The 27,125-nt window shown below is 41.4% G+C and overlaps 1 protein-coding gene across 6 annotated transcripts in view; it reads left to right on the plus strand.

Moving 5' to 3' along the window:
• The window catches only part of STAU2 (staufen double-stranded RNA binding protein 2), a 136,787-nt gene that overhangs the window by 15,942 nt on the left and 93,720 nt on the right, over nucleotides 1-27,125 (plus strand). For all 6 annotated transcript variants that reach the window (XM_028736691.2, XM_028736690.2, XM_028736692.2 and 3 more), the window contains exons 6-8: nucleotides 9,348-9,507; nucleotides 14,193-14,300; nucleotides 21,499-21,711. In XM_028736691.2, coding sequence (XP_028592524.2) covers nucleotides 9,348-9,507; nucleotides 14,193-14,300; nucleotides 21,499-21,711 — 481 coding nt within the window. The remainder of the gene's footprint in view (nucleotides 1-9,347; nucleotides 9,508-14,192; nucleotides 14,301-21,498; nucleotides 21,712-27,125) is intronic.

The following is a 27,125-nucleotide window of genomic DNA, read 5'->3' on the forward strand; positions in this document are numbered from 1 at the left end:
TAGAAGAGAGCACCATTAGTACTCATTTTTTTTAAAGGGTCAAGCTAATGATTCAGAAACCTAGAGACTTAGCAGTTTGCTATCAGTTAATGGCAAAGTTATATCCTAGGTTCTTAATAGATTAATTTACTTTTTTGGAATCAGAATATACTTACTGATTTTCAAGCAGCATTTAGAGAACCACTCAACCCTTTACCTACTGTCTTGTGCTTTGCCCCTTGTTAAAAAATATCCAAGACCCCTGCAAGAGGAGCTGTTTACTGGCTTCATGAATATTAAGGCACCTTTTGATTCTATCCCTAGAGGCAAGCTGTGGCAGAAGTGACATTGTTAGATGACATTCTTGTTGATAAAAGACCCCACCCCCTTAATTCAAGCTACAGTGGTACCTTGGGTTACAGACGCTTCAAGTTACAGATGCTTCAGGTCACAGACACTTCAGGTTACAGACTCTGCTGACCCAGAAATAGTACTTCAGGTTAAGAATTCTGCTTCAGGATGAGAACAGAAATTGCGCGGCGGCAGCGGGAGGCCCCATTAGCTAAAGTGGTACCTCAGATTAAGAACAGACCTCCAGAACGAATTAAGTTCTTAACCCGAGGTACCACTAGCAATAGCCTTTTACAAATTAGATGTGGCAATTGGACAGCTTACTTAAGATATGCCCATGGCCAAGGGAGCTAGGCAAGGATGTATACTTGCCCCACCTTGTTCAGTCTGTTTCTGATTGATCTTGAAAATGACCTAAACGGACACCTGCTAAAACTTGGAGATGTGTGTGTGTGTGTGTGTGTGTGTGTGTGTGTGTGTCCTATTTTATGCAGTACTTTTATCCTATTCTAAATTTGGGTTAAGCACAGTTCTGGATAACCAAATTATGGAACAAGTTAAAAGCTTCCAATATTTGGGGGTAGTGTTTCATCATACTCTGTCACAAATCCTTTGCATCCCAGAAAGCTCAAGCTAATTCATCTGCTATACTACACCTTTTCTATACCTAAGGTGGTCAGTATATCCTTGCAGATATTAACATTTTTAATGCTAGGGTAACTTTCTAATTTATTTTTGGAGCTGCTGTTTGGATTAGGGGAGTGTCGTCTGAGTCAAATGCTGTTCAAGTTAAATTGCCATGAGCCCTTCTGTAGATCCCAATATGTGTTCCTTATGCAACTATATTTTGGGAAAGGGACAGTGTCCTTTTGAGATAAGAGACTGGTTGGCAGTCTTAAAGCTTTGGCTTCTGATCTTTATTTTTAAGATAAGAACAGAGCTTTTAGCACATTTATCTGGGAACACCTATTGTAGTTTTTGAACATAGCTTGTTGCACAAAAAGTTGCCTATAATGGATGCTTGGCCATTCTCCTTCAAAAAGCAGAGATATAGTAGTTATAGGAGACTTCAACTATCCTGATATTTGTTGGAATTCAAACTCTGCCAAGAATGTAAGGTCCAACAAATTCCTCGATTTCCTTGCTGACAATTTCATTTCCCAGAAAGTAGAAGAAGCAACAAGGGGTCATCTCTCTTGAACCTGGTCCTCACCAACAGGGAGGAACTGTTCGATGAAGTGGAAGTACAAGGAACCTTGAGAGGAAGTGATTATGTCCTTTTAGGTTTTATTATACACAGGCAAGGGAAAGCTGAGTGTGAAGTCCCATGGTCAGAAATACTCAAAGAGAAGCAAGTCCAAGATGGATAGGAGTTTCTTAAAGGTAAAATATTGAAGGCACAAAGGCAGACAATTCCAACAAGAAAAAGAGGGGGGCACCTAAAGAAAAGGGTGTGGCTGCATAAGGATCTTATATATATATGTTGGAAAGTAAGAAGGGAATGTACAAGAAATGGAAGAAAGAAGAAAAAACAAAGGAGAAGTATACAAAAGTAGCCAACAGTTTCAGGGAGAAGGTGAGGTGGCCCAAAGCTCAAAATGAACTCAGGCTTTCAAGGTGTGGTCCCTTGATCGGTACACTATACATCTATTAAAGGGCATACCCATGATTTATTTTAGCAGGGGCAAGCTTTATGTTGTGGGGGTGGGAAAACTGAGTTATCTGCGACACAATTGGTCAGTTAAGATTTTTTTTTATTTACTTGATTTAGGAGGGGCATCTGTGCCCCCCGCCCCCCGGGTTTGCCCTTACTTCTGTTGACACAGCCTAGCATAGCATTAGTCTTTTTTTGCTGCTGCATCACACTGTTGACTCACGTTAAGCTTGTGGCCTACTAAGACCCCTAGATCTTTTTCCAATGATTATGTGAAATGGGATATGACAGTGTGCCTGCCATGGTAAAGCAAAGACTTTGGGACATTTTCCCCCAATTCATTTACAACCTGTTCACCTTGTTCTTTTGGTATCTCTTTTGATGATCCCTTCCAATTAGCTGCCTGCTTTAGGAATCGTCATGTTGCTCCATAAATTCTGTTCTGGCCAGAAGTGGGAAATCAGGCTAGGGAGTAGTGAATCAATGCTTGAACACAAGGCCAGAAAGAGTGTTGCTCAGTTAAAGGCCTGGAGAGTCACTAAAGTCCAGTCAGTGTATTCAGGGTTTGGACTGACCAGGATGCCTTTAAGGAGAGCAAAATCTGTACTGCAAGTCCTGATGGCTCAGTTTAGTAACCAGCTGGTTGCGAAAAGCAAGGAACCTGGTTCCTTCATCTAAGTTCCTTAGGCTAAAACTGTATGAAGCAGGATTCCGATTACAGAAAGAGAAATAACTGTGTTTCTTCATTTTCTATGTCATCCAACTCGGCTTCAGTGCACTGCCATCATTGGATTAGGTTTTAAATTGAATTAATAGTTGTTAATTATCTGCACAGTAACTTTTATTTTGCCTTGCTTTCCATTACCATACACTTCCCACGCGCGCGCACCCCCCCCCCACATTGTTTTAAGGGAAGTGTGGAGTACAGCTGTGCTAGTGCTTGTTTCTAGGAAAGGAAAAGGGGGAAAGTCAGCCCATTTCCTGTGACTTTTAAAAAGCAGAAACATCTGTTTGAGAAAACGGTCCCTGGAGCACAGTGGCAAGGGAGCCTGCAGGTGATGTGCTGTGCCATTGCCAGTAGCTATCACATTGGATGATAGTGATTAGCATTAAGGCTCCAGAGGTGGGGGAAGCATTTTGTATGGGTCTGTCAAGAAAGGATGGTCCTTTATGGATGCTGTACATTTTTGACAAAACAAAGTGCTTTCTAGCCTTATTATGTTCTTTTGAAAGCATAGAGGGCATGAAGATGAGTGAAGAAAAATTCTGGTTATGGATTTCATAACCAAAACTTCATCAGTGGGTCATAGTATTGGGACAAATCACACCACCTCTCTCCCGCCTTTCAAATCTGTCCACACAAAAAAACCCACCTTTTCTGTGAAGCCTTTGGCTTAACTCCTTAGTCTCTACCTACCTACTGAAAATAGGCCCAAGTATGTGAAGCTGCACTAAATCATCCCTACTGCTTTCCTCCTTTTTTCTGCTCCCTGTACCATCAAAATGTAAAACGTAAAATTCAGGTCATACTCCATGTGAGCACATACAGTGCACATTTATCTATTACTAGGCTAACTGTCTTGAATAATTCTTTCTTCAGTTCATTTGCTTTCTAAGTCTAAACTCCTTTTTCTAGCTTGCTAATTACGGTAATAGATAAGAAAAGGCCATCACCTTTGATTAAACCATTTGGCATCTGACTGTTTGCCCCTCTCTGTTGGAGAATTGGTTGTTTATGCCTACATCTGTGTTCCCTGATTTTCAAGTAGTTTAATAACATAGATTGTATAATATACCATCTGAATAAGTTGCATGGCTTAGCTTTATCTCTGTAGCATCAGTAGTGGTAAATATAGTACTGAACTAAGTGGCTGAGGCACTTCATTCTTTTTTGTTTACATGGCCACTGTGTTGTCAAATGCAATGTTCTTTTCAGTGTAGGGAAAAGATGATGCTACAGTTAGAGATGCAGCATTGTTTATGTTCTTGGACTCTAATGAGTTTTTGGAAAATGTTCTTACTAACCACTCTGCAGACTGTTAAGACTGGAGAGTAATGCAGTTCATGGGAATTTTTTTAAAGAGCTGAAGTAGATAAGAGACTTGGATGTTCTGTCTTTCCACTTTGCATAGGGAACATTAGAATTCCTTGCTTTATATAATATGGCTGAAGTACATTACAAAACTTAATTGCAATCCTTTTTATAATCACCGTAACTTTTTTTCCACATCCCCCACCTCCATTTGTAAAGCCTTGGCCAAGGTCAACATCAGATTTTATTGATCAGCGAAATACAGGTTATAGACCTAACCTGCCTATCTCTGGGGTAGACAGTTTAAGCAACTGCTTCTGTTTGCTGTAACAATTGACATAATCACGCTCTTACAAGATTTCCAGGTATGTACAAACAGAAGAGGAAGTTATATAAATTGATTATACCCGTTCCAGAAAAACATATGATAGCATAGATGAGTTATAGAAACCATGCTAATTGAATAATTTTTCTTTCAGACTAGAAACTACTGAATTAGGGGGATAGTACTACTAGTCCACGCGATGGGGTGAGCTCCTGTTGCTCTGTCCCAGCTCCTGCCAACCTAGCAGTTCGAAAGCATACCAGTGTGAGTAGATAAATAGATACCACTTCAGTGGGAAGGTAAATTGCATTACCATGTGCTCTGGGACTCATCATAGTCCTCCGTCTGCCAGAAGCGGTTTAGTCATGCTTGTCACATGCTGGCCACATGACCTGGAAAGCTGTCTGTGGACAAACGCCGGCTCCCTCGGCCTGAAGCAAGATGAATGCCGCACCCTATAGTCAAGTTTGACTGGACTCAACCGTCCAGCGGTCCTTTACCTTTAGTACTACTAGTGCTTATTATTTATATAACACTTTGGAATTTAAAAAATGCTTTGTCTACCCTAAAGTGGTTTGGATATTATGATAAATCCATAATTAATAAATAATAAATCATCAGCCCTGTATACCTGAAGGAGCGTCTCCACCCCCATCATTCAGCGCAGACACTGAGTTCCAGCACGGAGGTTCTTCTGGTAGTTCCCACACTGCGAAAAGTAAATCTACAGGGAACCAGGCAGAGGGCCTTCTCGTTAGTGGCACCCAACCTGTGGAATGCTCTCCCCTCAGATGTCAAGGAGTTGAGTAATTATATATATATTAGGAGACATCTTAAGGCAATCCTCTATAGGGAAGCTTTTTAAGGTTTAAGGTTTTACTATGTTTTTATATATGCTAGAAGGTGCCCAGAGTGGTTGGGGCAACCAAGTTAGATGGGTGGGGTACAAATAATTTATCACCATCATCATCATCATCATCATCATCATCATCATAACTATGGGAATGAGCTACAATGAGCTTTGGACTTCTACATTGCTTTGATGAGATCAGAAGCATTTACCTAAATTTTTAAAAATTAACTACAGCTTGTCATTTCATCAAAATCCAACAAGCTATGCATAATAGTTGCATAGCTGGGAACCTGTGCTAAAAAAATATTCTGGTGAAACTTTTGAGGCCCTTGAAAGTCTGTTTTTTTGTGTGTGCTGAAAATGTTCTCTGGAGAACATTTGGCTCAACCCAACATATTTACACAAAAAGTCATTAGGGAGTTATGAAAATTGTGAAGGGAGCAATCAGTATGCTTAATATAAGTTATTTATAACACAAAACTGACAAATATAATTTGCATGGAAAAGGAGGAATTAAATGTGCACAGCCTGTATATCAGCTTGTAATGTTACTTGTTTCATTAAGAGGTTTCTAGAGGCAAGCACTCTTTTAGGAATGTTTATGCCATCTGCAAAAATACAGGAAATGCAATATGAAAAAAAATGCCTGATACAGTAATACTTTATTTGTGGTGTGGTGTGTGTGAGTGTGATTTGATAGCCATACAAGGAGAGGTCCTAAGGGATCCTTAGTATGCAATTAATATTTTGGCTGGAAAAGAACCAGATTGTTTCAGCGTGCTTATATGTTATGACATCATATGCCAGTAAAATTATAATGAACACAAATTTTGTTTGCCTCTGTGGCAAACCAAAATGAGTTTTGTAATTGTCAACAGACCATTGCGATTTATATAATTACAATGGCGCCTGATCACACCAACTTGAAGGCATGTTATGAACCCCTGTTTTTAGATGTTAAGAACTAGCTGTAAACATTTACTCATGGCTGAAACCTTGCATGCCAGGTCATAGTTTTAAAGCTGATTTCCAGCTTAATACTCTCCGTTCTTAAGTGATACTAGTGGTCTGCTAAAAATAGACGCCTAACTGACGCATGCTAACTGAGGGGCGGTAGTCAGTGTAAGTTATACTCAGACTAATTGAACTTAATTTAATAATTTAAATATTTAAAATATTTACAAATTGCCAATAACCATAGATCTCTTAAGTGAGTACCAAATAATAAAATGCAGAATAACAAAAATCAAGTGTGATCAGATAAAAAAATTAGCATTCCTAAAATGCTTGTTGAAGTGAACATGTCTTCGTGGCATGTTGAAATCTGTACAGTGTTGACATTTTCTTCACCTCTATTGGGAAGGTATCCTACAGTGCAGGACTACTATGAATGTCGTGTGCTGAATGTAGAGAGGTTTGATTTCAGAGGCATGGCGCATCTTCAAAAGCTCAGTCCCTGGTGATTTCACTTATCTTCACTTCTATAAGGAGTGAAGTGCTCTGTAGGGTACCTAGGTCCGAAGTTGTTTAAGACTTCATACACTAGTACTAAAACCTTGAACCTGGTCCAGTAGCAGACAGGCAGCCATAGCGGTTCCCACAGCAGTTATTTTGTGCTTTCAGGAAGCTCTTCCTATCAGTAATCGAGCTGCCACGTTCTGCAGCAGCTGAAGCTTCTGGAGCAGGCTGAAGGGTACTCCACATAAAGGACATTGCAAAATTAAGTACTGAGACTGCCAGTGCATGGACTGCCGTGTGTAAACTCTCCTGGTCCCAGACTGCCCCTAGCTGTCTCACCAGCTGAAGCTGATAAAATGCAGTCCTAGCCACTGAAGACATCTGTGGTGCTAGTGATGGTGTTGGAACAAGAATCAACCCCCAGGCTACCGACTTGCTCCTTTAGACCCATTCAGAGCTGGTCATTGGTCAATTTCCCAGACCCGGGGACCACTCATCCACAGTCTTGCCATGTTTCAGTCTCAGATTATTGGCCCTCGTTCAGCCCACCTCTTGAGTCTAGGCACTGATCCAAGGTTTGCATGGTTGTTGCTCTGGAAATTCATGTGTATCTGTGTCTCAAGTCTGTTGTTGTTGTTATTTTGGGTAGTGAGCTATAGATGCAGAATTCAGATTTGAAATAAAGCCTGCACAGAGTGATGGTGAACCATCAGGTTCCATATGATTATTACCCTGTAGAGTGTCCTGGTTTTTCACTGGAAGTGTGGCATTCCCAGACCTCTCTAGCTAAAAGAATCGCAGATGACAAAGTTGAGGAAGAGCTCAGCCTAAGGCCTTTGGAGAGCTGTTCCCATTAGAGGTTGGTAAACTGGGTTGAAAAACATCAACATTGTGACTTGGTGTTAGGCATCATCTCCTAGAGATTTCTGGGCCGCCTACAATATACAGTGCGTGTGATTTGGATCAGGGAGCTCCAACTTCAAATCTCCACTCAGCTCTAAATCTTACACAGAAACCTTGAACAAGTAGCTATCTTGCAAATTTATTGTGATGATAAAATTTAGAGAAACCCACATTTGCTGCCCCAGACTCCTTGGAAGAATTGTTTTTCAAACTACATTTGTACCCTGCATTTCCTTCAAGTAGTTCAAGGCAGTTCACATAGTCCTTTCGCCCTGCTCATTTTATCCTCGCAGCAACCCTGTGAAGTAGATGGGGCTGAAAGAGAATGACTTGGCCAAGATCACACAGTAAGCTTTGTAGCTGGTAGAGATTTGAACCTGAACCTCCCCTGTCCTAATGAGACACTCGAAAGGTGTGATATATAAATAACCTGTATGAACAAGGTATTTTTGTTCTTACCACTTGCTAAAAAAATCCAGATCCCTTTGAAAGAGGATCCAACCAAACTACTGTTTGATTGCAGTCAAGCAATCAAAAAATCTTGTCATACACCAAGATATAATCTAGAGAACAACAGTCAGCTGATACACAGTCAAAAATGAAAAGGAGGGCATGTTTTAAGGAAAGTAAGCTTTAATCCCCACAGTGACTAGATCTCAAGCTACATAACAGGAAGGAAAAAATTTACCTTGGCTCTGAATGTTTCTGTCTAGTTCTGGCATGCTTGAGGTGACAGCAGGCTACTTCATTTTGTTAGCTGTTTTCCCTTCCTTACGCATTTGTCATAAGTATAATAGCTCTCCCGTATTCTCAGAATATATATATTAGTTCTTAGGCTGCAGTCCTAAGCATGCTTACTTTGGGTGTAAGTCCTATTGAATACAGCGGGACTTGCTTCTGAGTAAACATGCGTATGATTGTGCAGTTGTTTATTTATTATTAAAAGCATTCCCAATGTATTGAGGGTGTTTTACAGACTTCTTGGTTCATTATATTTAATATTATTTAATAAATTTTATATACCACTTGATTATAGAAAGAAACCTCAAAGTGGTTTATAGAAAAATAAAATTATCATTAAAAAATATAAACCATAATTTAAAACATACAGAAAGTGAAAACCCACAAGATTCCAAACAACATGTTTGCGATTCACAAAATACACTTGGAACTCTGTAGGGAGAATATAGTTGGGGGAGCTTTGTGAAGCAGACAACTGGCATTGAGGAAACTGTTAAGTGTCACCTAACACCATTTTCCTGCTGCACATCACCATCTGCCAAAGTTACCGGGGGGCGGGGGATGTAGCTGAATGTTATATGCAGTTCTATGTAGATTTGCATGTAACTTCCAGTTTGCTCTGCAGAAGATTTTACTATTAATAAGTATTTATATAGTATCATCAGTGTATATGGCAGTTTACCACATAGAAGAGGGCAGGTCCCTGCCCTAAGGATCTTACAATCTAAAATACAACACACTGGAAACATCAGAGGAAGGGAAAGCAGTGAGTGGTAAGGCAGCTTTGCTGTGTGTAGTTTTTGTAAGTTAAAACAAATTATTTTGCATTTAAAACACATTTTGACATCTGCTGTGAGGTCTATCCATGGCAACATTTTAATCAATTAAAAGGTTTTTAATTGGTTTACCTAACTGATAAATTGACTAAAAGTTGTAGCTAAATGTTAATACTGGCTTTTTCAAATATAATTTACATACAGTGTTTGCAAGTTGTATGGTGTGTGAATTTGACTTGCAAGAGGACTTAATGTTCCCATAACTTTTTTCCTAGATATCACTGCCCTGTGCCTAAGATTTTCTATGTCCAGTTGACTGTGGGTGACCATGAATTTTTGGGTGAAGGGAAGACTCGCCAAGCTGCTAGACACAATGCTGCCATGAAGGCTCTTCAGGCACTTCAGAACGAGCCAATCCCCCCCAAATTACCTCAGGTTAGTGATTTGCGCCTTCACTTCTTAAAGCCATAGTAAGCAAGATCTCCGTAAACTGGTGCCCTAATTTGGAAGAACTTGTGGGAAGAATAGACATGTTTGTTTTTTCCTTGGTCAACCTTTTTATATCAGTTCTATTTAGCTTGCAGTAACTGAGGCCATCAGCACATTTTGCTTCTTAAAAAGTAAAAAAGAACCATCCTAATTAGGGATGGCATGGGATCTCAGCCGGGGAGAGCTTGAAATGAATAATGTGACCTTCTGCTCCTTGAAAAGTTTTACCGCATTTCAGTTCTGGCCCAGTCCCCTTTGTGCTGAACCAAACTAGAAAAAGAGGTTTTCAGCCTGCCTCTCCCACTTCCCTATCAGCCCCACTACAACACATCCTCCAAGCCCCTCAACCTTGCTAAAAGCATTACATCAGGGACAAAAGGTTCATCGAAATGAGAGAGATCAGACGAGGCCTCATTAGGATATCATACATGAAGCATAGTTTCCTGTTGGAGATCACTGCACTTCAACATCATTAGTATTATCACAGTGACTCGAGTGCTTGGGTTGAACTCTATGCACTCTTACAGCTTAATTTCTGCCTATACTACGCTCCATTTGCTGCCCCTGCATCATATGCTGCACCATTCTTAGGGGCTTCCCAATCATGTAGAAGCAGATTGGGTGATAGGGATGCCGAGGAAATCCTTTTCCACAGTGGAATTAAAATCCAGCCCATTGACTCTCTCGTTAGGGTGAGAGATGGAATTCTCCATGTAGCTCTATATTTGTTGATGTTCTTATCTCTAGAAAGGTGCTTTATTTCGAGTAGTTAGGACGTATTCCAAATGGTTGTGAGTCATTGTTATGGAAGACATTGCATTGCTTAAGATTGTGTGACTCTTTTTCTTGTTATGGTCTAAAGCAGCCATGGCCAAGGTGGTGCCTTGCTGGCTGGGACTGGTGGTGGGAGTTGTATTTCAAAACATCTGGAGGCACCAGTTTGGGCAAGGCTGCTCTGTCATGCAGTAGACCAGAAAACTAATCACTCAGGAAAGTTAAAAAAGAAAAGACCCCAAGTCTCTTGGGGAAAAATGCCAAATATCTGAGAGAATGGGAGTGTAGGTTGTATCTTATCACCAGTAATATATATGTATTATCCAGTTGAGTTCTGTGACAGTCACACCTGACAGTCAACCCTATAAACAATGAACCATCCATTGCAATTCATATGCTGGGAAAATACCAGCTTTGATGCACCCTGGAGGAAAGATCTCTAATTCTACACTGACATTCCCTGCAACCAAAGGGTTGCAGAAGTGCCCTTATTTGTCTCTCTCAAAATAAAATAAAATAAAAATCATACATACTTAGTTCTAGTTTAGCTAGACCTGACTCCTTACCCTGAGGAATTCCGCCCCCCCCCAAAAAAATAACTCCACATTTTCCAAATGATGACATTTTGATATGAAATCTTGTGCATGTGAATGAGATCACAAAGTCAGTTTGACTGAGCTTCTGAACAGCTGTCAGATGGTTTTAGGCTTTCAGTCTATTAGTCCCTTGGTATATCATTAGTTTGCTCAGGCTTGCAGTTGTAAGAGTCAACGCTTTCATTATTCAACAAAATGCAAAAAAAAATTATGTAAAAGTAAATGAACATATAAAAGCTGGTTGAAATCTAAATTGCAGATTGAAAGGTCTGGAATGATAGAATAGGTAAATCTAAAGCACAACTAGAGTTCACCTAATTGAGGCACAAGATGCCCAGTTAAAACTGCAGGGCAGGGTAAAACAGATCAAGACCATGGCATGAGGACAGAATGGCATACCACTGGCACCCCCGCCATGCCATATTCCCAATTTAATTTCCCCCTGAAGCTGCTAGTTGCTCCATAGAAGTAAACATAGTTGCTCCATAGAAGTAAAGAAGTTTTATCGTGGGGAAAACAGATTCAGTAGAGGGGCAGGTGATTTAAAATGGGGATGGCACAGGCAAAGGAATTAACCCTTTCCTTCCCTGGCACTATAGCCCTGGTTGGACCTGATTGGCCATGGGTAGCTTAAAAGGCAGATAGCACTGAGTGATCACTCTTAGTCAGAAGATACAGAGGATGTGTTTTCAACAACACCACTCCTTTATAGATAAAAATCTATATAGAGCAATTGTATTTAAGCATTGAGTATAAGTGGCATAATCCTACAAAGGATAGCTCTGACTAAAAATCTTATGCATGCTTACTAGGTAATCAGACCTAGAAGACCCTAAGCCCTGGAATTTGGCTGCTAACTAGCATGTAGAAAATCAGGTTGCATTCATAGTCATAGGACAACAGGAATTTAAATCCCATAGATTTCAATCTGACTTAGTTAAGAACAACACCTGCTGCATTACATCTTTGGAGATTTTCCTTTGATTGCTTTCAAAATGTCAGACATGTAGAAATAAGCTAATGTACATGAAAGAAGCAGTGGTGTAAGGCAGACTATGCATTATATCACACAATATAATACTTTGGGATGAGGGGAACGTTCTACTTTCATTCTCTAGCATTTCACACTGCCGTTTTTCTAAAAGGCTCTCTGACAGTAGAGCTGTGTGCAAGACCTTGAGGGGGCACTGACAGAGAAGACAGCAGTGGGCTGCATAAATCTAAAGAAGTGATTCTTTTTGTTACCACTGCTGATCTCAGCACAAAGGGTTGTCCATGACTCCTGCTCATAGAATAACGCTTACTATTTGCATATTTCAAATATTCAAAATGTCACAAATATTCTCTCAACAGTCCTTATAACATCTCTGAAATCCAGAATTATTATCCCCACAGGGCCTTGTGACTACCACTGTTGTTGCTCCATTTCTAGACATAGAATCATAAAATCATAGAATTGTATGAAAGGGACCCGGAGGGTCATCTAGTTCAACCTCATGTGATGCAACTAGATCATACATGACAGATGGCAGTCCAATCTCTGCTTAAAAACATCCAAGGAAGGAGAGTCTACCACCTCTCATGGGAGTCTGTTCCACTGTTGAACAGCTCTTACTATCAGAAAATTATTCCTGATGTTTAGTTGTAATCTCCTTTCTTGTAGCTTGAATCCATTGGTTTGGGTCTAGAGCAGGAGAAAACAAGCTTGCCCAACTTCCCTGTGACAGCCCTTTAGCTATCATATCTCCTCTTTCCCAGGCTAAACATACCCAGTTCCCTCAACCATTCCTCATAAGGCTTGGTTTCCAGACCCTTAACCATCATGGCTGCCCTCCTCTGCACATGTCTTTACACATATTTACACATATATACAACCTGAGCTTACATTGGAGGGGCTCACAGCATTAACATTCCAAAAGGTCTTGTTCCTCCATTGGTCACAGCCTTGGACTCCAGCAGAAATCGAGCATGGCTCTCCTTCAGTTTTGTAGCTGGTCAGAGTAGTCACAAAACTTCTCAGCAAGAAACAGGGCAGCTGAGGTGGTAGACCGTGTGCACTGTAGAGCTGCAGATAGATGAAAAGTCCCTCTACGTGCTGTGGCATGTTAGGCACAAGCTATGTACTAAACAAACAAGAGCCTTCTAAACATTGGACAACGTTGGACACGCAGAGTCTTTTAAGGCACTGGATGTTGAGACTTTATGGGGTTGAATCTTCATTGTGTCAGTTTGAGGAAAGCACAACGCAAACAGCAGTGAGGAAAACGAGGAGTCCATGGGAACACGAACCTGCATTCATGAAAGAACTGCTGTACAGCTGCCAAATTATTTCTGCCAAGCAGCCAAAGTGAGGCCTGAGAAGGGAGTACATAGCCAAGAGCTTTACTACTGTGATGAGACTCACACGTAAACCATGGATCTTTCGGAACCACCAGTCATCCATCCATCCCCTTTCCTTTATTGCTTTTTCTTGGTGGTAAGGAAGTTTATGTGAAAGAGTCTCAAGGGTTATTGCTGCTCAGTGCCAATAACTATAAATAATGCAGGAGAGTACTTGTGTCCCTGTTTAGCCTCTGTCTGCTTTTATAATGTAATAATTTGAAGGTAAAGGAATACATTGGCTCACCAGTTAAGCTTTCGTCTGACCATTGAGTAAAGTGCAGCTGATGGCTCATAGATCAACATTTGCTTTGCTTTCTGCTGCGGAAGCCTTATGCAGACACACAACCTAACCATTGTTGATTTTTCTGAATTCTAGATTAAGGATTATGGATGAATTCCTAAACTATTTAAAGTACTGTCCACAAATTAGGAAGCATACCCATGGTTTGAAGTGAGTTTTCAGACCATGATTGGTGTCAACCATGGCTATGTTTTATGGCTGCGCTGGCTAAACTCTGCTTAAAGGCAGTTTGCTATCTCTCCCCTTGTAGACAGGCTGACAGTGTTTATCTGTACTGGTCACAGACTAAATCTGTGTTCTTGCCTTCCAACAGCATACTCTTTACAGAAATTAGTGACTGAGCCTTCAGCCTGTTGTTTGGGTTGGACTTTTGTGAACAAGCAACCCATCCACACAAGAATTTAAAATAAACTCCATGCCCTGAAAGAACAGGACCACTTTTCTTTTTTTACCCAGGATCAAGCCGCCTCTGCTTGATCAAAGTGGCTGCAAATGTACTTGTTTGCATGAACATTTTAGTGAATATGCTTCAGGGTCTTGTTTTGCTTTAATCAAAATTTCTTATTTTGCTTGACCAGAATGGAGAGCCAGGTAACGAAATGGAAGACGAAAAAGATGCAAACAAGTCAGAAATCAGTGTAGTATTTGAAATTGCACTGAAGCGCAGCATGCCTGTCAGTTTTGAGGTAAGTTTGACATTGTATTCTGCTGGATATATAATATCTGGGAACGGGGGAAAGGGAGAAATTCCTTTGCCCCTCCCTATAGGCACTTTGTCAAATACAGTGCTACTAGATACATGTTTATTGAACATGCATACAAAAGAGAAAAATAATGGGTTGGAGCCATACTTGCCCTACCAGAGTATTTTCACTAGCACCCTCCCCCCTCCAGCTTAGAATCATAGAATCATAGAATCATAGAATCATAGAGTTGGAAGAGACCACAAGGGCCATCGAGTCCAACCCCCTGCCAAGCAGGAAACACCACCAGAGCACTCCTGACATATGGTTGTCAAGCCTCTGCTTAAAGACCTCCAAAGAAGGAGACTCCACCACACTCCTTGGCAGCAAATTCCACTGTCGAACAGCTCTTACTGTCAGGAAGTTCTTCCTAATGTTTAGGTGGAATCTTCTTTCTTGTAGTTTGGATCCATTGCTCCGTGTCCGCTTCTCTGGAGCAGCAGAAAACAACCTTTCTCCCTCCTCTATGTGACATCCTTTTATATATTTGAACATGGCTATCATGTCACCCCTTAACCTCCTCTTCTCCAGGCTAAACATGCCCAGCTCCCTTAGCCGTTCCTCATAAGGCATCGTTTCCAGACCTTTGACCATTTTGGTTGCCCTCCTCTGGACACGTTCTTCCTATGCTGTAATGGTTCTAGGGGTTGCTCGTGCGTAAGCCTGTGCCAACACCTGGCTGGGTTGCCTGAGTGAACCTTTCCTGTCCGGACAGCCACTCACCCGTGGCTGTCTCAATCGCTGGCAGAATCCGTCAGTGGCTGTTTCTTAAACTTCTTCCAGCAAAGAAGTTCTTTGACGCCCAGTCTCCTCCTCCTCTCCCTGCGCGGAAGCCTTCTGCGCAAGGAGGGCGTAGGCAGCGGAGGACCCTTCCTCTCCCCGCTGGTCCCCGGCAAGGAGTCATGTGACCGCCTCTCTGATTCCCCCATCTGCCCCCCTTCTCCACTGGAGCTAAGCTGATTCCCTTCCCCAGAAGATGGGCTGCCTCTCCCAATCCCGGGACGCTCTCTGGGATCCCTCTGGAGCTTGCTCTCTCCCTCTGGCACTGATGGCAGTTCCCTGACATATGCCTTCCCTCAAAAAATCTACTCTGGAGGGTGGAAGACTGTTTTGGGCAGGGGGAGTTATGAGAGCTGCACAGGGATAGAGCCCATCTGTTCTCAAATCCAACCCAAATGGCAAGTAATTTCTATTAATATTAAATTAAATATAATTACCGCATTCTATTCCCCACCCCCGAAGCTGCTATTTGGTCCATTCTAGAGAGTCCTTACCATTAGTTTTTTGTTTCTACTTTTCCTCCTGCAGTATATACACGACTGAGGAGTCAAAATGTTCTTTGAACTTCCTCTTGGTTTAAATCTTTATTTACAGACAGTCTGTTTCCGTTTGTGTGTGGGTAGAGATATGTTTTTGCCTGGTGCACCATGCTTCATTGATGAACTACAGTATATATATATTATAGTTACTATTTCTTATTTAAGTAACATTTTCCTAGGCATTGCTGTTTTTATACCTACAACAACTGTTTAAGGTGGGCATTGGCTGAGGGTTCCATATCCAACTACAGCACTCTGTTTAATAACAGAGCACCCTGACTAAAATGCTGATTAAATTGGCTCATTCGTTAGAGAGTGAAGGGTGGACGTGAAGGAGCTGGGCCAAATATACAGATACCTGCTTATTTTACCTTCCTAAGCAATAACCGCATCCAATCTTTACCTCTCAACCTTCAGTAGAGAGCTCTGCTGCCCTGGTCCTGAAGGCCTATGACAGGAAGGTAGTGCTCCTGCCATGTGGTTCCCAAGAGGCTCTGGGTGTTTGACCCTTGGCTTAATTGAGAATAATGTTTCACATTGTCTAGCAGATAAGGAACAGGTATTCTATGAGTTTTTGTTAAAAGTTACTTTTGCCAAGATGTGTGTGGGTATCCAACTAATTGGTTCCATCAGCCTAAGGATCCAGAGAGTTGGAGGAAACCTAGAACAGATTTAGGGGCCTCATGGTGGGAGGAGAAGGGGGAAAGTTCCATTGCACAAGCAGAAATACTTTCTCAGATGGAACGAATATGTTAGATACTGAGAGACATGCCAAGGCTTACTTGGGAGTAGGTCCTATGGAGATCAATGGGCTAGATGCAGACTTAAGTTGGTTGCATGTAGAACCCATTAAATCAATGGGTTAATCGTTGATTAAATTCTGTCATGTTGTTTTTGGTGCAACTAACTTTCCTATCCTAACCCCACTTACCTGGCAGCAAACCCCATTGAATTAAATAGGATATAGTTCTGAGTAGCCATAGTTAGGGTTGTACTGTTACTCTGGATCCAAATCAATGTGATTTATTCTGAGTAAGCGTTTTTCAGATCATGCAATACATCAGTCTTGTGAATTAAGTCTGCTGAAGTTACTAGGTGATAATAAAAAAAAAATAATAGTAGCCTGTTGTGAGTTGGTGGACAGGGTAAGAGAGATCCATCCATCCTGCAGCTGTCCACTGTATTTCTATGCTGGGCACAGATGTAGGTTCCCCCTTCTCTTGTAGCACACTTGGTTTCTATTCTAGGTATAGGCGAGAGACCAATATGCCATACCTCCTTGCTTGCATGGAATTCCATAAACTCACCTGCATGGAGTTCCTTGTCATCCGTGGCTACTTAACTACAAAGCTGTTATCAATGTCAGATGGGGTACAGAGGGAATAGGGACACGGGATACAACAAGCAAGATGGGAAAGGCAAAAGAAGAAGCTGAGAAACTGTTTCTTTGCAGCAGGTTACTCAGCTACAGAAAGACAGATATTGCAGCTCCTCACCCAGACCTGGCAGTTGCTGCAGTTCATTCCTTTGGCCTATATCCTCAGTCATGATGTTGACCTGCACCACCCTTCTGGCTCTGGCGGGATGGAGCAGGACAGTGGCAAGGGTGGGGAAGTACCAGCAAATGAAGATGCACTTGCATGTACCCCTGCCACCACCAGTCCACTGCTTCCGTTGCCACTGCCTTCCGCAGCCCATACTGATCCTGGCATGCGGCAGTGCTATCACAGCTGCAGGGGTGGTGCTGTAGTGGTGCCTCACATCACACACCACAGCGAACAGAAATAGGCACTACACTCCAGGCAATAACACGTCGTAAATTCAAATAGATGGTGCTGCTACCTGTCCTTGGAACAGAGAGGGTAGAAGTCTGTTTGATCCCCACTAACTGATGATGGAACAGCCTGGCATTCCTACCTATTCCCTTCATATCCCTTCTCTAGGACATGAGTTACTGCTGCTCTCCTGGGCTCCTACTCTGTCCTTAAGAACACCAGATAAAGCTTTAAAAGAGGCTTCCTTGAATATTTTGCTCTCTGCAACATTAGATGGTCTCAAGTTGTACCCTCTCTTTTGCATCAGCCTCCTGCAAATTCATGACAAAATTTAGTTGATAACTCAAAGCAGTCACCTCTGAGGTAAAAATCTTGCAAAGAAAAGGTAGCATAATCACTGTCAGAATTTAGGTTTAACCCAGACCCTATATTTGGAAACAATGCAGTGACTCATCATTTTGTAATAGGCCACAGGATTTGGTGTTTGTAATAGGATTTTACTTTAGGAACTGCCGGTATTATTTTGTACCAGGCATGCATTAAAGCTTTCAGATGTCTTTGTTCACATGATAGTTGCAAAGCAGCCCTCGTTTTCTTTGGGTTACAAAAACCACAGACAACATTATATCATTGCTCTTATGTAAGCCAGCAAACAGTTAAAGATATTTTGTGCTTCGTGTAAACAACTTTTTAAGACTTGCACAATATCTGGAGAATGGGTGGGGTGTGCAATGTAACTAGGAGCCAAGTTCTGCCCTCTGATGTCAGCAGCACTGCCTGAGGGCACAATCTTGCCCTAAATATTTAGCCCAGAGGGATTACAGTGTTGCCTAATCCCATTCACTGTGCTTGATGAAGTGGAGTTAGGGTTTGTTATCTAACATCTTTTAGAAACATTGTAAAACACTTTAATGAGAGATGTGGTATTGGAATAAAACACTTAAAGATCAAAGTTTTACCTTAGTCATATTCTCCAGCTGCCTATTGATGCTGTTCTTCTAAGAACATAAAAGGAGCCCTGCTGGATCAGACTAAGGGTTCAACTAGTCCAGCTGTTTCTCACAGTGGCCAACCACTTGCAGGGCCTGAAGGCAATAGTCCTCCTCTCTTGCTACTCTCCGGCAACTGGTATTCACCACAAAGAAGAAGAAAATTGATTCAATTTATTACTCCACCCTTCCTCCTGAAAGATCCCGGGGGGGCTGCCTCCATTTATGGAGGCAGATTATAGCCAGCATGACTAATAACCCTTGGTAGATCTATCCTCCAATAACTTCCCTAATCTCTTTTTTAAAGTTGTCAGAGCTGGTGGCCACATACTTGAGTTGCCATTCTTGCTGTTTCCAGCTCTCCAGTTAGTCATCATCCATGTGCCACACAGAGACACACAATGGGGGGGGGGACACCAGGAGCATACTTCACAGGTTCTTCAGTAACATAATGCTCAAGTTGAAGAGGAAGGTACCGTGTGCAAAAGATACCAAGAAGCACAGTGTGTGCGCCCCGCAGCTGCTGCTTTGGAATGCGCCACATGCACTCATTTTGCAGGTTTGTATAGGTCTTGAGTCATGACCTCAACGCTCACCCTACTCATTGGCTTGGTAACTGTATGAGCATCGTGGTGGAGCCCCTGAAGGAGCAGTAGCATTTACCACCAGAGCAGGCACTGTGGAGGGCCATTCCTTTTCGGTGCAAAACAAAACACATGGGACATATGTGCTCTAGTGCCAGAGTAAGACCTCACATTTGTCAAGGAAAATAAAATTTTAAAATAAGGAAGCATTGGGGAAATGACAGCTGAGTGGTGTGAAGAAACGGAGCATCTTGTACAATGTTTTTTTTAAGGGAGAAGCAAGCATTCATGTGACATGTTTACATATCCTTTTGTCATATCCAAAAACAATCTATCTCTCTCTCTCTCTCTCTCTCTCTCTCTCTCTCTCTCTCTCTCTCCCTCTCTCTCTCTCTCTATATATATATATATTAAAAACCTATTTAGAATAGCACTTGGCCAGATGGGGAAGGTGGTGCAGGGTGGGGGTGGGGGAGTGTGTTACTTGTCACTAGTTATGTAACAAGCATTGTCCAGTAGTTCCCCATGGCAAGAACACAGCAGGTGATGCACATAGTCAATGGTGCTGGAATGCTTATGAGTAAAGTCTTAGTAGCAGTTTCTGGCTGACAGCTACATTCAAAGTTCCATTTATCATTGTGAAACACTGGTAATGTTGACAGATTCCTCACATTTCAAGTTACAGCAGAAGCTTTATTTTACAACTAAATTTAATCTTTCCAATGACTGTACTGTGTATATATTCACTTATGCTGTGGCATTGTTACTGCAGCATTCCCTTACCAATTGTGATATTTTGTCATTTATATAGGGGCCTAACACGGTGTGCTACATATCCAGTGGAACAACTCATTCTCTTTACAATGGAGTCTGGAGTAGGGCCTAAAAGCCAGTAAAGTGAGCATACTTAGCTTCTCCTACCGTTTTTCTGTTAGGCACCACAAGGGATGTTTCCCTCTAGACGGAAAATTCTGAGACCAACATTGCAATTCATCTTTGCTGTGAACAGTGGCCACCACCTTCCCTTTTCTGTACAAAGCAACTAATCAAAATCTAGTTTAATTTTTAATATAGTTTATTTATTTTTTAAATTTCCTATAGATGGAGTTAGCTGTTGTCAGTGATATGAGTATGCATCCATTACTGGAAATATATAGTCAAAGTACTTCCCTTTGGTTTGGCTTGTGGCCATTATAAGGAGCGGGGGGCAGACAGCCATGCACAGCCAGAGGTTACTCGAGTTCTCCATTGCAGCTTTTGTTGAAGAGGCAAGTCACATTTTGTACTGCAATAAGTGATATCTCTTCAGCAGCAATAGTGGCTTCCTGTGCCATGCACATACTTGTTCCACATATGCAAATGGTGTCATGCAACAGGATTTGTACTTTGAACGGTTTTGCAAAAGCAAGGCAAAAGTCTCAACATTACCACAATATGTAGATAATACTCAGGGTAGTACTTACCTTGGAAAGCTCATGTTTGCTAATATGTGCGGAGAGGTGTTTATAGGGGAGAATCAGTGGAAAGCCCACTGAGTATTTTTATTCTTCGCTGGTCTTTTATTACCATTTCAGAGTCTTTAAAAATGGCCAGGCATGGGTGCTAGACACGCATTGGTTCACCATCAAAAGGCAATCTCTGAATCCACTCTGTGGTCCTCATAGCTCCCCTTACAACATATCTTTGAACAAATTGTTTTACAATTATAAGTCGCTTTGAGGCAGTTTGTGTAGTGAGCAATAGATAAATACAATAAATAATAACAACTCACATGTCCCAACTCATTTTATTCCATTGAACACACTGACTCTTAGAACTTTGTTTTTATGTTATCTCTGTTTCACACTCTCTTAGCTGTACGTTGCCTTTCCAAAGCAAGCAAACAGTCTGAGGGGATGGTATAAGTAGTAGGTGATAAATTTTTCGGCAACATTTGCGTATAATGTCCATGTATTCAAAGCACTTCACATGCACTATCTAGTTGCAATCCACACAACAGCCCTGTACATTATGTCAGCAATCTTATCCTCACCATCCCCACCATATTGCAGACAGAGAACTGAGGCCTAACGCCACCTAGAGAATTCATTGGAAGAGGCAAAGTTTGAACCTGGAACTTCCTGATTCACAGTTAAATCTCTTCATCTCTATGTTGCACTGGCTCTCTCAGTAGAAGTCAGTGGGATTTACTGCCGAATGAGCTTATTGCGATCAGGTTTTTGTGCAGATTGGATTCTTATAAAAAGTTATAATCTAAGAAAGGCGTTGTTTGGTTGAAATGAAAATCTACAGGGGGTAAAATTTTACTCTCTGACATAATATACATTATCAAGCCTTCTTTAACACACCTGGTTGTTAATCTTCCTATTCCTGCTCACCGTATTTCCATACAAATAATTATAATAAGGACAAATTTCTGTAATAGAAATGAATCCTATAATCATTTCATTCGCATGTCCTGTCTTGGCTGATAGGTAATAAAGGAAAGTGGACCACCACATATGAAGAGTTTTGTTACCCAAGTGTCAGTGGGAGAATTCTCTGCAGAAGGTGAAGGAAACAGCAAGAAACTGTCAAAGAAGCGAGCCGCAATAGCAGTCCTGCAAGAACTACGGAAACTTCCCCCTCTTCCTGTGATCGAAAAGCCAAAGCTTCATTTTAAAAAACGCCCCAGAACAATGTTAAAGGTAATGATGCATTCGAATAATAGAAGTTGCCAAACTTAATGCTTTCATTTGCCTTTTATGGTTTGCAATGTATGTAGTGCAATTTTTATTTTGCTCAGGAAGATACACCTGTGGCTTTTTTAAAGTTGAGGATTACTTTTAGTCACTTCCACAGAACATTGCATATGGTTTGCATATGCATCTCATTCTGGATCCGACTTCTGCTCGCACATACAGTTCTGGAACTCCATGGGTAGAGAGCAGTAGTACAGGGGAGGAAAACGTCTGGGGGGAAGCATGTGACAAGCGAAGGTTAAGCACCCCATTCCATTCTGCCCCTTCTCCATTACAAACAGCCCTTTGAAAGGCTGCCAATGTATCTTACAGTTGGGCCCAGGAAACAGCTATTTCTATACTAGAATATTTTGCCTTAAATTGCAAATAGTACTAATGCCAAAAACATAATACTATATGATACAATATGATATTTTATTCTATAAACCCAGACATCATTACTGGGTTTTTAAACATTTGCTTTTCATTTAAGACAAACCTAATTATTGAAAATAAATAAAGTGACCTTTTAGTAAGCTAATCATTTGCCTTTCCCATTTTTATTCACTTTAAATAAAGATAAAGGACAGAACAGAGCTTTGTATCTCAAAAGTTAGGTAGCTATTGTTAATAGGTGTGCTCGCTATAACACACTGATGCTTCTAGCTCTGTTCCTTCCCAAGTATGTTTGTGCCACCAGACAGCAGTCCTCGTATAAAATCTATCCATCATTTGTTTTTGCTGCCTTTATGATACCCATTTGATGAGTAGCTTTGTTTGTGCTATTTTTTGCCTTTATCGTGTTTTTTAAAAGATGTTCCAGTGCTGAGACAAAGTAGTCCAGCTGCATCCAGTTAGATTGTTATGGGCTCATAAAGTTTATAGACAAAGCTGAGCAATACTCCTTGGATCATAGCAAGAGCAAAATGCTCGTTGCAGCCTTGTCATCCGCCCGATACTGCTGCACCAATCTGGCTATGAAAACAGCACTTGAAAAGCTAATTTGGCGGGCTGGACCAGATGCTCGGTGGCAGGCCCAGACCCTGGAACCAAGGTCACCTGTGAACAGCTGCAGAGTGGTAGTGGGGCAGGGTTCAATTTTCAGTAAATTGACAGGTGGAAGAGGTGCTTAATTGTTCTCCTGCCAGCTGCTTTCCCTCCCAAGAATGCCTTGCATCCTATTGCCTTATTATTTATAAATTTCAGCTATAAATTCCTTCCCACGAGGAACCCTGAAGCAATTTACACTATAACATATATAAAGCAGATATATATATATATATTTGCATGTATAAGAAGGGTTTTAAAAAAATGATTATAAACACCAAATCAGTTTGAAACTGCACATACATAAAATCAGTTCGAATCCAAGACAGATATCAGCTTGGATAACGTTTTTTGAAGGTTTGTGGACAAAGGAACATCTTTAGCAGGCACCAAAACGACTATGGAAAAGGTGCCAAAGTGCTAGCATCTTGGCCCAAGGGCTACTACTATGCTTTTAAACCATTGGGGGTGGAGCCTCAAAAGTACATTCAGGACCTGGAATGATATATTAGTCATTGTTTGGATCTAGGATTCTGTAAGAACAAATTCCTTGAACCCAGTGATCTGTCCATGGTCCTGTAAGGCTTTGATCTGATTCTTGCTCCTGAACTTCAGACCTATATTGGCTGCCTGCTAACCTGCTGGTGTCATCTGCCTGCCCTCCTCCTTGATCCTGGTTCTCACTATCTTCTCAGAGGTTTCCTTGGCTACTTAGCAGCAGGACAGTCTCAGTCTAAGAGAGACCTGCACATTGCTGAGCAGTGAGCCAGACAGGCCCAGAGGAGAAGCCTACTACCTTGATACAGCCTTCGTCTGCTTGGGGGGAGGATCCAAAGTGAGAGGCTTGAAGAGAAGGGGAGCAGTGGTCAGTTCCAGCAACGTCACCAGCTGAATAAGTCGAGCCTGAGTAACTCTGCTTTGTTGTTACTTTCTGTAAATAAAAGCTAATTGCATTTCGTGCCTCACGTTCTTCCTGCCCTGTGGATGACCTGTGTGTGCTGACAGCACCTTGAAACAGGGAGAGGTCTTTCGTGTTACCTAGAACTTGATTTTTTTTATTATAATTTTATTAAGATACCAAGGATTGAACCTCAGACCTTCAGCACACAAAGCATGTGCCCTCCCTAAAAGGAGAAAAGGCTCATGGAACTACAGCAGAACAATACCTGTTAGTGTACTAAATGACGGGGGGGGGGGGCAGAAATCCAGGTGATCTTGAGTCAGATTATCTTTGATATATATTGATGAAATTTGTCAAAGTTAGCTCCTTCACACAGTCTTGGAATCTAAGACTTTGTGTCTGAAGGAGGTGTAAACTTTTCTGTTCAGGGTTTTTACATTAGTTAACCAAAGATTGCTCTTAGCAGTGAATTCAAAGAATCAAATTTCCACGGATTGAAAGCTGGTTTTCTTTGCTCACACTTTAAAATAATCACTACTTAGAAGTTGTGTGATATAACTCTTTGATTCTCAGGAACTCACTGCAGATCCAGGTCCTAGTTGCCTTATAATTATCATGTCCATAAGTACTTGTTGAATGGTAACCAACCCATCCATCAAAACTGTTTTTTCTGTTACAGGATACTAGTGTGCTTTCTAGTGGTGTAATGAAGCTTCTTTCTTAACCTCCTAAATTCCTGTGAGCTCAAGTTTCTTAAATGGAGTGTTTATTCATGGTGGCAGTGGATTTATTGCTTCTTCTAGGATTCATGAGCTTCAGTCTAGAGGGGCTGGTCCTGATTTGTGTATTCATCCGAAATTCCTCCTGAAAGCGGGGAAAGGGCTAGAGTTAGACTTATCTGCATTAAATCTGATCAAACTCAGGTGTTGTACAAGTCAGCCATATGCCATCCCCTATATAATTTGTGAAACATTACCACTTCGGCTCAGCATCATAAAAACGATCTTTTTAGCTTCTCATCTCCACAAAAGATTTTGCAAGCATCCCTTCCCTACCTGATTTTATTTTATTGGGGTGGTTTGGGCGGGGGGAGGGGAGGGTCAGGAGGAAAATAATTATGCAGTAAAGCAGTTAAAACTATTTCACCATGAATGATGTTTCCTTGCACCTTGTTAAGTTGCATGCAGCAATGCAAAGCAGGTGCTTTCAGAATTCAGATTCTTTCAGCACAGTTACCCAGCTTACAAGCTCTAATTACTAAAGAAAATCACAAAGCTAAATTTGATGAAAGGCAGCCCAAGCAACAGCAAACAGTTAAATCTGGAGGGTTTGGCTATAAGCTGATTTAATTTTACTGAAGCTGGCCAGCATCCGTCTGTCTCGGGAGGCAATGGAAGAATGCCCCTTCATGGGTGAAACCAAACCATTGGAGAGTTAAGCTCCAACAGTGGCTGTAGAGACCGACATGAGAGAGACACGTTTGTTGCAGCTGTCACTATTGGAAGCAATTTACTGAAGCTATTAGAACAACTTATCCATAAATTTGCTAAATGTTTATCATTTGGATTAACAGATGATAGCCCATTTCTGATAAATATACTCTATTAATGCAAGTATTGTTTGGACAATGAAGAATAAGACTTCAATATTTGAGGCCCTGACTCTCAGAGAACAAGCTGACCTAAAGAAACTGAGGTGGTCAGAGAGGTTGTTGAACATGACATTCAGGGATGTGATAGCGACATAGCACTTCCAGGCTCTGAAGTCTCAGGGAAGAAGGGTGTCACTTTGAGTAAGAGAGAAATTATCCTTTGGAAGAGGCTTTTTCCTTGGGAAGTGAGCAGGTTATTAACTCATGTCAAGGATATTCCTGTGCGACTTCTTGGTAGTGGACAGTTCATTCACTGGTGACATATATAGCTGTGTTTCTGATAAGCATGAAGGCAACCTGGTGACTTGCCTGCTTGGTTCAAGGGTTACAGATCTTACACGTTGCCTTGATGAGCTGGTAGATAGGGCTGGGGAGAGTTCAATGGTTGTGGGGCATGTTGGCTCCAAGGATGTGGGAAAATGTTGTTTTTCTAGGAGAAAAAAAATAGATGGCTATGTAGTAGGTTGAAAGTCCAGGTCGTTCAAAGTGGCTTTCTCTGAAATGCTAGCCAGGGCCTGCAAGACAGGCAGAGCTGAGGAGGCTCAGGATATGAATGAGACAGTGGTGTCAGGAGTGGGTGTTTGGAGATGTTAGGCATTGGGGAACATTTTGGGATGATCAGGGCATGTACAAAAAGGGATAGGCTTCATTTGAACAGGAACGGAAGTACACTGTTGGCACTTAAAATAAAAAAAAGGTGACAGAGCAGCTGGGAGAAAGCCGATAGGAGCAGAGAATCATCCAGTTCTGGATAAGTAATCCAAAATCATGTGTTTTTTATTGTTCAAATGGGAGATGGGTAAAACTGGGCAGTGAAAGTGCAGTGGAATATTATAGCAATTCAAAGAAGCAAAAGTGCTGTAGGGCAAAATGTATGTGCCAGAGACATTAGGAGAAAGACATTGCATTATAGATGCTTATGTGCTAATGCCAGAAGCTTCTGAGCCAAGATGGGTGAGCTGAAGTGAACATAGATATAGTGGGCATAACCTGGTGGAATGGAAGCAAACAACGGGACATCGTTATCTATGAACTTTTTAGGATGATCAATGAAGGGTGTTCTGGAAGTAGTGTCACACTGGATGTTGAATAGAGTCCAACAAACTAGAAATCCCAAAAGGTACAGTCTGTGAGTGGCAATCCTGGGCCCCAGGGGTAATTTAGTAATGGGAACATACTATCGTCCACCTGATCAAAACGCCCAGAGCAATCTTGAGATGGAAAGTTAAACCAAGGAGGCATTCAAAGGCAGACATGTTGTAGCAATGGAGGCTTCAGTTACTCTCACATGGACCAGTACATGTGTGTTGCAGTCACGACAAAAAATAAGGCTATAAAAAGCTACTAGCCAGGATGCCTGTGCACTACCTCTATTGTCAAAGGTGATAGGCCTATGAATACTAGCTGCTGAGAATAACAAGTGGGGAGAGAGCTGCTTATGTGCTTCCCATAGGCATCTTGTTGGCCACTGGAAGAACAGGATGTTGGACTAGATGGGCCTTTGGTTGGATCTGGTAGGGTTCGTCTTATGTTCATATGAGGGATTTTTATTTTTCCATTTATATAGTCCTTATTGAAATCCTAATGATATCTATGGTTTGCATATTGGTCAGGTAGCTCATATTTATTTAAGTAACTTGCACACTTTTGTTGTGTGTGTGTGTGTGTGTGTGTGTGTGTGTGTGTGTGTTTTAGTGTTGTCTTTATTATACAGTTGTTTATTGTTTAAAAGTGCAGTGACCTATAACCAAACATGTTACATTTTGAATTACCAACTAGCAT

This window comes from Podarcis muralis, chromosome 8 (assembly GCF_964188315.1).
Source record: "Podarcis muralis chromosome 8, rPodMur119.hap1.1, whole genome shotgun sequence".
Taxonomy (NCBI): Eukaryota; Metazoa; Chordata; class Lepidosauria; order Squamata; family Lacertidae; genus Podarcis; species Podarcis muralis.